This window comes from Humulus lupulus, chromosome 6, assembly GCF_963169125.1.
Source record: "Humulus lupulus chromosome 6, drHumLupu1.1, whole genome shotgun sequence".
Classification (NCBI taxonomy): Eukaryota; Viridiplantae; Streptophyta; class Magnoliopsida; order Rosales; family Cannabaceae; genus Humulus; species Humulus lupulus.
Genome location: NC_084798.1, coordinates 85,815,485 through 85,828,301, shown reverse-complemented (window position 1 = coordinate 85,828,301; position 12,817 = coordinate 85,815,485). Strand labels below are relative to the sequence as shown.

Sequence of the window (12,817 nt, the reverse complement as noted above, 5' to 3'; positions counted from 1 at the left end):
GCCCTATACAGTGGCTGTCCAAACTTGGTTCCGAAAATAAGAATACAAAAAAACAGTTTTTTTCCTAATCTTTGAAATAGCATAACTTACTCATTTCTAAACATTTTTTTGTGTTTCAAAAGCTCAATTTTATGTACTCAATCTCAACAAAATCACAGTACAATTTAATTTTACAAAACCAATATACAGTGGCTGCTTGACCCCTTGGAAGTCACAGCTCAAAACATGTTTTGTTTTAGGGTATCCTACAAAACCCTTGGGGATTTTGGTTCCCATTTTCAAAAATCAATACACATGCATCATAAAAATTATTAAACAACTACCATAACCTTATTACATCATCAACAAGAAACTCTAAGCATTAGATATACAAAATAATGCTTAAAACTAAAAATCCTACAACAAAATCATCAAAAGTAAACTTTTTACCTCTTTGGTGTTCTTGCTTAAGGTTTGGACCTTCCTATAAGCTTTGACTCCTTCAAAACCTTTCAAAAACCCTAACCAACTTCCTCCAAAAACATAGGTAATTATCTATTTGAAACTCTATGATTAAAACTTGACAAAAGTCTAGATTAATGAAACTTTACCTTAGGGAAAACCCTTCCTAGACCAAGACTTAGCTTCCAAGTTTCTTTGGTGTTCTTGGGGTTGAAAATGGAGAGAACACTTGAGAGAGTCTTCAAAAATCAGATGAGAGTGAATGAGGGAGGGAGAGTGGTCGGATTTGGGGGTTAGAATGGCTCACACAACTCTTCAAAATATCACAAAACACTTGAGTGCTTTTCTACCCACTTGCCCACTTGACTTCTTAATTAAATGGGATTTGAATTTTATAAAATTGGGTTCACACCACTCTAAAATAGCACATGGCCAGCCACCATTTTCCATATATGTGACCATTAATTTTTTTTTATTTATTTTTTATTTTTTTATAAAGGTTAATAAAGGTTTATAAGAAGAAGAGTCCAAATTGACTTTTGACACATTTTTTCACTCTTATTAAGTTTTAATCACCAAACTTAACATTAATTAATTAAATTAAATGTCTCTCACATTTAATTTAATTAATCACATAATAAAATTTAACCTAAGGTCCATTCATGGAATAAAATTCCCCATTTCGGCAAAATTAGGCATTTAACACAAAATGCCCTAAAATTTCCATTTTCTTTTAGGTTTATTATTTTTGACCAAACTTTAACTTTTATGAATGTATTTTATGCCCAAAATATAATTGCCATGATTTTTCGTTTTATTTTCCGAGATTTTTACCCGATCAGGGTTTTTGTGTCGGTCCAGGACCGAAAGTCTTCTCTTGACTTTTAAAATCACAAAATTCATATTTTGGCTAGCAATAACTCATGGAATACTTACAAACAAAATATAATATTATTTAAAATAATATTCTTAACCCGGGGGAAAAATACCGACCCGAGTCGTTTAAAGGTACCCGAAAACGTAGGACGTTACAGGCATAGTGCTGATGTTAAGTAATAGAAAACACCAAAAAGAAACTCCAAGGGGCATAGAAAGATGTGAACAGATAGAATTGTTTTTAAAAATGTTGTAGTTTTCTCTTTAGTAATTGAATGGTAAAGGGTATACCTGGATTCTTCCAAAGATCGCCTCAACTTAGTTCTCTCAAGCCGTAAATTCTTCATTATCCTCTCCACAGTTGATGCCTAATAAGAAAATTTCAAAATGACAGTAATTAGATAGTTTTAACATTTGTCCGATTCTCAAAGGTCAATCATCTAGTTCCAGTTTCAGGCTAATAATGAAATTGGTGTTGGCCATTCTTAATCAACTAAAGTAAGGTAATCTTAGTACATACATACCAGGCTTTTATTCGTGGAGAGGATAGAAAATTTACAACCTTATATCACTACCAAGCTCAACTAGGCACCACAACGCACAGGTCAAGTAATTTCTATAAAATTTGAAATGAACCCACAGCTAAAATTCACAATTACTAGAAGAGCCACACCTTTATACCTCATCAAAATCCTGGAAACTTCTATATATTTTCAACAACCCCACTATCTTAATTACATATATGTCTAGATCTCCAATCCACCTAAAATTTAAAAAGTAAAAATTCACCTATTTTCTACGTCAGAGTATGAGTTTACATACAAATAAGTAAATCATCCTGTCAGAATTTCGAAATCAAGTCCAGATTTTAGACCCAATAAAATAAATCAATAAGAAGCATGGAGCATGGTGATCATATAAGAAAATTCTGAACCAAAATTCTCTCGGGTATGATTTGGTGAGACAGACCATGGGGAATGGGGAGCCAGATCTATATAAATTTTATTAACTACCCAATTAAGTCAATTGTAGAATACAAACCAAAAATCAGGAAAATCTAATAGATACGAATAAAAAAAGTTACGAAATATTGCATCCTCTTCACACTCACTGCTACCTGACTTGGTTCCTGAAAAACTCTCTAGTGATTGCTCAGTGTTCCCACTTCCCATCATAAACCCAAAACCAACTCTCTGCAAACCTCGCTCCGCAATCTGCAAAAGGGCAACTCTCTTCTGCTCGCTATTCACCTTCAACCTCTTCTCCACAGCTTCCTTCTCCAACAAGGCTGCTCTCAGCAAACTGTTGGTATCTCTATTCTCCTCTGTCAAACTCACCACACTATTCTCCAACTCCCTCTTCTCCTTCTTCCTCAATTCTTTGTACTCATTCACCTTCTCTTCAGCCTCAGAAGCAAGTCTTGTAACTACCAATAGCTCTTCAGTCAATTCCAATTCCAAACGCATTGAATCACTCTTTTCTATGCCTTTAATGAACTTGCCATCATCATCATCATCAGTTTTTTCTACAGCCACATTTTTTATGATCCTTTCCAAGCTCACATTTGCTGATGAAAGAGACTCCAAGCATTTAGACAAAATCTCATTGCTTTGCTCTCTCTTCATTTCCATGTCTTCAATTCTCTCCCTGAAAATTTCAACTTCCTTTTTAAGTTTTTTCCAATTGTGCCCTAATGATTTGTCTCCCAAGCATCTTTTGAGTTGGCTTTGCTCAAAAAAAGAAGAAAAATTGGCCTCTTTTACTTGTCGATCTTCAACCCAAATACAGTGCTTGCTCTTCATACTCTTTTTTTTTTCCCCTGAATTCTCAGGAAAAAAGGAAAGGAAAAACGGAAAGGAAAGAAAGAAAGAAAACTTCACCCCCTAAATTCTCTTCGTTGGTTCTCCGCATTTCATCTCTATCAGGTATCTAATGTTACTCTTTAATTTCCATATCTATGTTTTGATTAATCTAATTTATGTATATCAGCATTTGGGTTTTCAAGAAATTTTAATAATGTACTGAGCTGAGATTCTCGTAGGTGAAATGAAATTAAGTCAATTTTTGGTGGAGTTGGTTTCTTAGAGGTTTCTCTCGTGATGAAATGATGGGATTATTTATTTGTTCTCAATTATTTTTTATCAAATAGACAATTTCTGGGCTGTTGAAAAATATTTTACTTGTTTTTTGTTCTTTTGATTTTGATTTATACATTTATAAGCCAATACTTTGTATGTAAACTAACTAAAACAATATTGGCATATTATCTACTTTCTTATATGAGTTTGCTCTATTTTTTTCATATACTCTATGATGAGTTCTATTTAATATCCAAATATAAAGGTAAAGTGAGCTATTTCATTCTACTTGGAGTGAATTATATGGTACTAATTAAAGAAAACAAATCAAAACTATGATTGGATTCAGAAAACTTAAAGTTGTACTTCCATCTTAAAGTTATCTACCAACTTTGATACAAGAACACTTGATGGGCACTAAATTGTTTCTCTCTCTCTTTACTATTTTCTGGCTAGAATTGAATTCTGGGTTGGTCTGGATTTTATTGCTGTTTTTTTCTCTGAATTACTGGGTTAGCAATTGTTTGAAGCAGGAAGATCTTATCAGTTTTGCCTAATGATAAAAGTAGTTTATAGGAGTTCTGTTTCAATCATTTCAGGACCACAAGAGTACAATAAAAGCAATTTACACGGGTTCTGAATTTCTGGAGAGTGTTTTTGCTGGTGTTGAAGTTGGTATAGTGTTTCTGTACTTGGCGTTTTTTGTTCATACTATTTCGTAACTATCCTTTATGCCTTAACAAGCTTAAATGATCATTTATTCTGCTGGACTAATCCTGAATATTGATGCACATACTCGATGCTTATTTGTTTCGTCAATTTCAGTTATTCAGGATTCACTCCACTAACATAAACAACGGGTGGACTTGCCAAAAAGTAAGGTTATGTTTATGGATAGTTTCACTTGATATCAATGTACAAAACGTGTCTGTGCATGCATGCTTTCATGTCACTCAAACTACATCAACATCAAGAACAAGAATATTCACAAGCTCATTCCCTCCCTCCCAATACTATTACAATTTTTTTTTGTCACTGTTGTATATGCAAAAACAATCAATAGAATATTCTTTAGATATTTTAATTAATTTATTCTTTTTGTAGAGAAAGAAAGAAAGATAAAACTTGTTCTAATTGTAGCTTAAATATTAGGATATTAATGTTTATGCATTTTTGTTGAGTGTTCTACAATTCTAACATCTACTAGTCTTCCTAAAAAAAATAGTTGTTGGGTTTATTATATCTGTGTATTTATATGTATTGAAAGAATGTTAGTGTAACGACCCAAATTTCCTAGTAAGGTTTAGGACCTTGATTAGGAGGCCGGGAGGGCCATAATTGATTTACGGTGCTATTATATGATTATATGCATGATTATGTGGGTCATATTATTATATGATGATAAAGGCATGCATGGGGCTATATACTCTGCTGTGAGGGTATTTTGGTAATTTGGCTCATTGAGAGCGTAATTGTGTACTTGTGTGTATATTGGTAAGCTAAAGTTGAGACCACATTATTATGTGGATATATCTGTGATCTGCAACTTGAGACGATCCTAGTGAACAAATTAGCGAAAAAGTCATGGCGGGGATTTATACCCGGCTCGGGGTGAGCCTAGGGGTATAAACGGGAATTCAGTGAGCATATTGGAGTCTATTTTTAACATCGAGGAATATATTTGGAGATTAGTTAGGTATCGAGAATTAAGTGGTAAATATTTAAGACACTGGAGGAATTAGTGGGAATTGGGAGTAATGACTAAAATGCCCTTAGAATGTTTAAGGTTTAGTTATTATTGGGAGGGCAAGGTGGCCATTTGGCTTATTTAAGGTTAGGCTATATTCTGCTTTATGATGTTAGTGGAGGTTGTAGATAAACTTAGAAACTTAAGGAAAAGAAAAGAAGAAGGAAAGAAAGAAAAACAGAACACTTAGAGTTATCTCACTCTCTCTCATTCGGCTGGGTCATCTCTTCACCATTCCTTGTGGGTTTTGGAGCTGGAATTCTAGAGCAAGCTCAGGATGGAGCTTAGGGCTAAGGACTTAGGTGAAGCTTGAAGAACTAGCAGAGTTAAGCCAGTCAATTGAGGTAAGTTTTAAAGTTTTCTGATGTGAATTTCTGAGTTTTAATGAGATAGTTTTTAAGTTTGAGTTTTGGATGGAATAAAGGGAAATGAACCTGAGGAGTTGAAGGGCTTGAAGCTGGTTGGATGCTAGAATGATTCTACAGCTGAGGTAAGGATTAATTTGAAGTTTGATGGTTGAATTTGAGAATTTTCATGGCTGGTTTTGAGTTTGTGGGTTTGAAATTTCAGAAGTTGGAATTGGGATTTTGGTGAATCTTAGGCTGGATTTTTAGTTGGGTTGTGTTGTCTAAATCATTATAATGTTGTTATTATTAATTGGTTTTGAGTTGGGGGCTTTAGGATGGTTTTAGGTGAGGATTAGAGATTGAAAATGGTGGTTTTTTCTGGGTTCGAAGGGTCGGGCCGCGGCATGGTTCTTGGTGAGCCGCGGCCCTTCGATGTTGTGGCATACTGAGGAAGGAGGGCGGGCCGCGGCATGGTCCAAGCAATGTCGCGGCCCTTACCTGTTTTTGTGCCCATGGAGGGTTCTGTCAGGGGCCATGCCGCGGCATGGATGGCCCATGCCGCGACGCTTAAGGGATTTTGGGATTTTGAGAATTTAAGCTTGGGAATTTAACCTAGGTGCTCGGGGTTGAGTCTTTTACCATATTTGGTGAAGTTCAATGTTCCGAGGACTAGAACTTGGTTTAGAAGCTCATTTAAGATTGTTAATGGTAACCTTTATCTTGGTTGTGACTAGGTGCTAAGCTAGGGCTCGAGGATTGGATCGCGCTCAAGGAACATCGCTTATAACTAGCTCGTTTGAAAGCCAAAGGTAAGAAAGCTGCACCTGATTATGTGGCTAGGATGGGACTAAGTGTTCCCTATGTTTGTATGCATTGTTATGTGAATGTGATTAACCATGTGGACACGATGGGACTAAGAGCTCCCTACATTTGTATATCATGTCATGAGATGGTGTTATTATGCCATGGGACATGCGATTACCGGCCTAAGGGTGTCGGAATCAATATTTGCGCACTGGGGCGCGGCTCGGCCACTGGTAGCTGAGGCAGCTTATTTATCACTGAGCTCGGTTAAGCTGGCCGGAGTCAGTGAGTATTACACTGGGGGCGGCCCTAATGAGCCGAAGACAGTGTGTTAAATAGAGGGTGCGACTATGGGCGCCAACCCTGAATGTTATTTGATGGATATGATAACTTACTGATTATACATGTGAATATTGTGTTATGGATATAGTTGGTTGACTGTCTGGATGACAACTGTTATCACAATTTGGATAAATGTTATGAAATATTGAATTCTTGGTTGAACTTTATGAAATATTTGATAAGTGTTGCTGATCTTGTTATGTTATTATGCTTTCTTGCTGGGCCTTGGCTCACGGGTGCTACGTGGTGCACGTAAAGGCAAGGGTAGGCTGAATCGACCATGAGTTGGAGAGCTCTGGGGGCGAGGTGTACATCGTCAGCTGCTCGGCCGCCACGGTCGAGAAATTGTACAGGAACGGAAACCTAAAATGTATATTTTGCCATTAGAGTGGCTTGAACTATTTGTAATTTCTAGAATTTGTTGTAACTAAGACATCTAACCCCTTTTTGGAGTCTCCAAGTATTAAACAGTCATTTTTAATGAAAATAGCCTGTTTGTGACCAAAATATTTTTATTCCTACTCTAATAATGGTATAGAGTCTACACTTTGTTTGAATGACTTGATTAGCAAGTCTTGCACTATTTTAAACACACAGTGTAACGGTCTTGGTTATCTAGGGCGTTACAGTTAGCTACTTGTTGTCTTTGGTTGATTTGTGTTGAATTTCATTTTCTTATCTATAGTATTTACAAGTTATATTAAATATAAGAAAGTGAAACTAATTTTCATTTCCATTCAAGATATTTGGTTTCGTTTGTCTATTAATTGTTTTAATGTTTCCACAATAACTCTCTCCTTTGCTCATTATTGTATTCTCTCAAACTTGTTCCTCATATTTTTTTAATCCTATTGAAACATATTGTGCATTGTTGCAGGTACTTTTCCTTCGGATAAAGAGAGAAGAAATTTCTACCTTAGGTTAAAGAGAGAGAGAGAAGACATTTCTGTAGAGCATCAGGTTTAATCCTTAATGGGCTTATATGCTTTTAGAGATTGAATAATCTTATTTGTTTGTTATTCTGTTTAAATCAAACTTGAACTAAATTTATTGTTTGTATTGGTATTATCTCTTGTTCTAAATGTTATACTCATGATCAAATAACAAAGTCAGTAGTTAAAAGGAAACTCTTTCTCAAAACTAGAACAACATATTCAATGGCACATTTAAATAAATGTGTAGAGTGCAGAATGTAATGTTAGTAAAAACAGAAGTGAACCAAAATGAATATAGCCCAGAAAACTAAATAGAGAAGAAGAAAAGAAATAATGAAACCAACACAAGAATTATATTGGTTGAAGAACAAAGATCACTGTGATCTTTGTCTCTACTCCAGTTTCGAACTTGATCTCATATTCTTTATTGAACAATTGATAAAGTATGAATCCTATAAGGCAAAGTATCTTTGCCTATATATGTCACACTCCTCACATATAAATAAATTTATAAACAACTAAATATCTTTGTCCTTTTTTCTCTTGATCTGATTTTTTTTTTTTTTTTATTATGAAGAAGACTAGGATTTATATAGCTAGCTTAGATAGCAGCTAAGTGAAGAAAATGTTGAACAAAAATTGGGTGAAACTAAACAGGTATTATTTCAAAAATAACTTTAAATTTCAAGTAATATTGAAGGCCTAAGAAAATATATTAAGGTTAATCTCTTTTTTTTAAAAAATATGTAGAGCTACAAAAGAGTACACGGATATTGATGAATTATAGTTTTAATGCTTTTGGTATCTATAATCATGGTGTTCACTATAAACAGTAGCAGGTTTAATTTTCATTAAAGTTGTATTTAGCAAAAGAAGTTCATTATTCTTTTGCACTTGCTGCTAAGGTTGTTTATAGTACACATTAAGTTATGCTTTCCCTTGTATTTAAAAATTGAATTGAGTATATATATAAATATATATATTTGAGCAATAGTTACACTGTCATTTAAAACTTGAACTGAATATATATATTCTATTTAATATATATAGAAAATTTTGAGTGCATAAATAGAATAAACAATAAGAAGACATGTCTGGCTACAGAGAAGAAATGACACAGAGGTTATAGGCATCACTAGCCTATAAATTAACACAGAGTCAATTTTATTAAGGGGCAAAAAAAAATTTTACCATAGAAGTGTTACCATTTAAATATTCTCTTTTTTTTTTTTCTAGTTTGTCAACCCTCAAGGAAATATATATTCTATTTCCATTTCCATCTGTATTTAATAACATATGCCACATAAAACCAAAAATGAAGTCTTAAGGAGGCTGCAATATTGACCACCATTCTAACTTGGTCAGCCCATTGTTCTCTACTAGTCATTTTTAAGGAGACGGAATGGAGTGTTTGGGAAGGGGGCAGGATTTTGTTGGTATAATAAATATAATGAGGTCAGTCAAGTCAGGTTATGCATTACTTGAGGGCATAAATTTTGCAGTTAGAAATTGACTTACCACCGTTGGTCTTTTTTTTGTTTTTTTTTTCTCTCCAAGTCAATAATTTCATTACTGACTAGTGACAATTTGTTTAATTTTTCGTTGGTTAACTCATTATGCTATATCAGTCAATTAAAACTATTTCAGGTCTGATCAAATTAAGGCAGTAGAAATCCTTAGTAGTTTCTGCATAATCTTAGCAACATTAGATTGTCTTGGCTTGATATGCACATATGAAAGTTAAACTCTATTGGCCTCAAGAGCTGCATTGAGACTACAATTATGGTTAGTTTTTAGAATATCTTTATGCTCTAAATTTGAACTCTTGCAACCACAAACAAATTTCAGATTCCAAATTTACAATTGGCTTAATTGTATTCAAATTATGTGAGCAATTGCTGCCCTGTTTTCATGAAACTTTTGTACTTTAAATGATTTATTTTTTTCCAATTCTCTTCTTGAAAATGTGTTTCTAAATTTATTTGACAAAGCTATTCAAGAGACACTATTATCACCATTCACAGTCCACCAACCATCCCATCCCTGTTCAGGAGGAGTTGTACTGTGTTTACTATTTCATTGCTAGAATACTGGTTCTGTATGTTTCTTTTACTGTTGGAGTGTTTACTGTTGGAGTGTTTATTACATACTCTTTTCTTTGCTGCCATAGTTACTGTTTTATTGTTGAAAAACTATTATGTGTACTGTGTTTACTGTTTTATTGCTAGAATACTGGTTTAGTTTTTTTGTTTTACTGCTGGAGTGTTTGGTATTCTGTATGTTCAATCGCTGGTTCATTTCTTATTTATTTTAGGCGATTAGCAATAAGTTTAAAGAGATGAGGAAGAAACAACTCCCACATACATGCAGCAGGAGAGGATATGCTCGAACAATGGATGACATGGTAAAAATTTAATAAATATTTTTGGTAGCTAAACATAAGAAAATATATGTTCTCTTTCTGAAAAATGTACTTGGATACAGAGTAGGGAAAGCTCAAAACCTGTAACAAGAGTTCAAGCTTTCTTAAAGACACACACAAAGAAGAATGGTGAACCTGTGAATGCACAAGCTGCTGAAGTTATTGTAAGTAATTTACCCTTTGTGTTGTAGAAACATATGTATTTGTATGCACATAGACTTATTTAACAGTCAACTTGAAATGATTTATAGGAGAAGCTACAAGTTCTTGCAAATGAAAAACCAGATTCATGCACAACACAGAATACTGTACAAGATGCTCTCACTATCATATTTGGTCCTGACAAGAATGGTAGATCATTAGCTAATGGGAGGGGAGTAACTAATACAAAGTTAGCTATTCTAAGAGCAAGAGATGACCATATTTCACAATTGGAATCAAGTCAATGTGAGATGAAGAATAAAATGTCTGAGATGATGAATCTTATTAATACTATTGCAAAAAGTGTAAACATTCAGGTAAATTAAATTAATTGACTTCTGTTTATTTTACTCTATTCATTGAAAATTATAAATGACTAAATTATTCTCAAACTTGTAGGGGTTTACTCAACCAAGTGAAGCGGAGTCACACATGCCTTCTCCTATGGTAACTACAATTTTAATTACTACCTATCATTTCACTTTTAATTTTTTAAGTATCAATATTATCTATAAATAAATATATGTTTTATCATGTAACAGAGTGTTAATAATCTGAAGTTCACTCCTGAAAACAATGCTTGCAATTTACTTGATTGGAATGGAAGTGGAGAAATTGTTGCAGAAGGTCGATGGTCTTCTAGTGATCCTTTATGTGAGGTGCATCATCTTCGTCTTGGGCCTAATGCAATGAGAGTTTGGGTTGATGTTTCTAAGAAACCTACTGCATATTTATGGAGACCAACATCACATATGAGTACAATTGAAGAAGCGGTTGGTTGCACTGTTGCTTGGCCTTCTAATAAAGTTACAATGAGGTAAAATTTCATGCAACTTAAAAATGATTTATAAATAGTGCAACAAATCAGCTGTAGTAACTAATTATATCATCAAAATATATAGGAAATGAACATAATGGATGAAATTCAATTGTTTCTTGGTAGATATCTTTGGTACGTATCTTTGCATAAAATTAACTAATGAATGAACATGTGTTTTCAACTATTTTGGCTACATTTGTTTTCTTAATTTTATATATTTTTCACTCTTACAGGTGCACAACTAATGAATGAAGTGTAATATTTTGGAGGGACGCCCATGATCAACAAATTATGAATCAGTTTGTTTTAAAACTTTTGCTTATGTATTTTGTCTTGCAATATACTCGTACTTTTGGGATATTGATATTTTAGCTTTATGTAGCGAACATATTAAAAATATTTGAATTTATGTTAAGGTATAATTTTTAATGTGTTATATGTTTATCATTTGTTGCAATTATTCATATGTTAAAAGATAAAAAAAAATAAAAGTTTTTGTTATGCCATGAAATTGTTCATATGACAATTAATAAATGTTAGGAAAATGATTAATGATAACAATAAAGAAACGCTATTAAAAGTAAGGATGATTACAAACATAAAACGCTACGACTGATAACTAATTACATTCTTAAAACGCTATTGTATATCTTTACATAACAATTTAAAAACGCTATTCACAGTAAGTACGACTACAAACATAAAACGCTACGACTTATAATTAATTGCATTTTAAAAACGCTATTGCATATCTTCACATAATTTTTTAAAAACGCTATTAAAAGTAAATAATACTACAAACATAAAACACTATGGTTGATAACTAATTACATTTTAAAAACGCTATTGTATACCTTTCAACATCATTTCTGCATAACGTTTGAAAAACGCTATTAAAAGTAAGTATTTTCAATTTAACATAATCAATGACTACATACATAAAACGCTATGACTGACATCTAATTATATTTTTAAAACGCTATTATATATCTTTCAATAGTATATTTACATCACAATTTAAAAACGCTATGAAAAGGTCCAGACTTTTAATAACATGGGATAATATAGCGTTTGTAATAACGCTATCGTTTGTTAAAGACAGCGTTTTAAAAAGCTATGGAATGCAATTTTTCTTGTAGTGAGATCTAATCGACATCTTCATTAAATGACTCAGAAGAGCATTAATGCCGGACCGACCTCAAGTTCGATGAAAACTAAAAGCACTTGTGTGACTGACCCAACAGTCACTCATCTGTTTAAGCTAGTGACTACCCATCAGTCACTCATCTCATAGAGCTATTGCAGGAAAGCCCAGGTAACAGTTTCGTTACACGGCTATGGGCACCGAGCCCCATAGTGACTTGCTTGTCAATCAATCAGTATGGTTAATAGAATCTCAAAGTGATATTCACTCATCTGTTCAGGGCTATAAGCTCTGTATGATCATTCTGATCATCATTTGCATGGCTTTGGGTGATGAGCCCCATAATGACTTGCTTGTCGGTCACTCTGTATGGTTTACCAGAACCTCTAGTGTTAAATCACTCATCTGATTAGGATTGACTTGATAGTCATCCAATCATGAGGGCAGGATTTCTTATCCTCGATTCCCCAACATTGTTTGAATTTATTTGCATGCTTGAATAAAGCTATGTTTGTTAGGCATGCCAGATATGATTTGATATCTTGATATGACTGTTCATGAGCGTATTGAGTTTTCTTGCTGAGCTTCAGCTCACAGGTGCTATGTGGTGCAGGTAAAGGCAAAAGAAAGCTGGACCATCCTTGAGATGGAGACCTTAGG

The 12,817-nt window shown here is 33.7% G+C and overlaps 1 protein-coding gene and 1 long non-coding RNA gene across 2 annotated transcripts; both read left to right on the top strand.

Moving 5' to 3' along the window:
* Positions 1–9,727: 9,727 nt before the first annotated feature.
* LOC133785266 (uncharacterized) lies at positions 9,728–11,014 on the top strand. The gene is made up of 5 exons (XM_062224517.1): positions 9,728–9,974; positions 10,055–10,156; positions 10,244–10,510; positions 10,593–10,640; positions 10,736–11,014. The coding sequence occupies exons 1-5, from the start codon at positions 9,909–9,911 to the stop codon at positions 11,012–11,014; spliced, it is 762 nt and encodes a 253-aa protein (XP_062080501.1). The 5' UTR covers positions 9,728–9,908.
* Positions 11,015–11,113: 99 nt separating this feature from the next.
* LOC133784098 (uncharacterized) lies at positions 11,114–11,442 on the top strand. Its single transcript, XR_009871131.1, has 2 exons — positions 11,114–11,145; positions 11,247–11,442. It is a non-coding gene; the product is annotated as an uncharacterized LOC133784098 (long non-coding RNA).
* The last annotated feature ends 1,375 nt before the right edge of the window (positions 11,443–12,817 follow it).

Bases quoted from the DNA above. Each gene is read 5' to 3' on its own strand.
- LOC133785266 (XM_062224517.1), top strand. From the start codon at position 9,909: ATGAGGAAGAAACAACTCCCACATACATGCAGCAGGAGAGGATATGCT. The intron at 10,157-10,243 runs GTAAGTAATTTA...AATGATTTATAG, and splicing joins CACAAGCTGCTGAAGTTATT to GAGAAGCTACAAGTTCTTGC. The intron at 10,511-10,592 runs GTAAATTAAATT...TCAAACTTGTAG, and splicing joins CAAAAAGTGTAAACATTCAG to GGGTTTACTCAACCAAGTGA.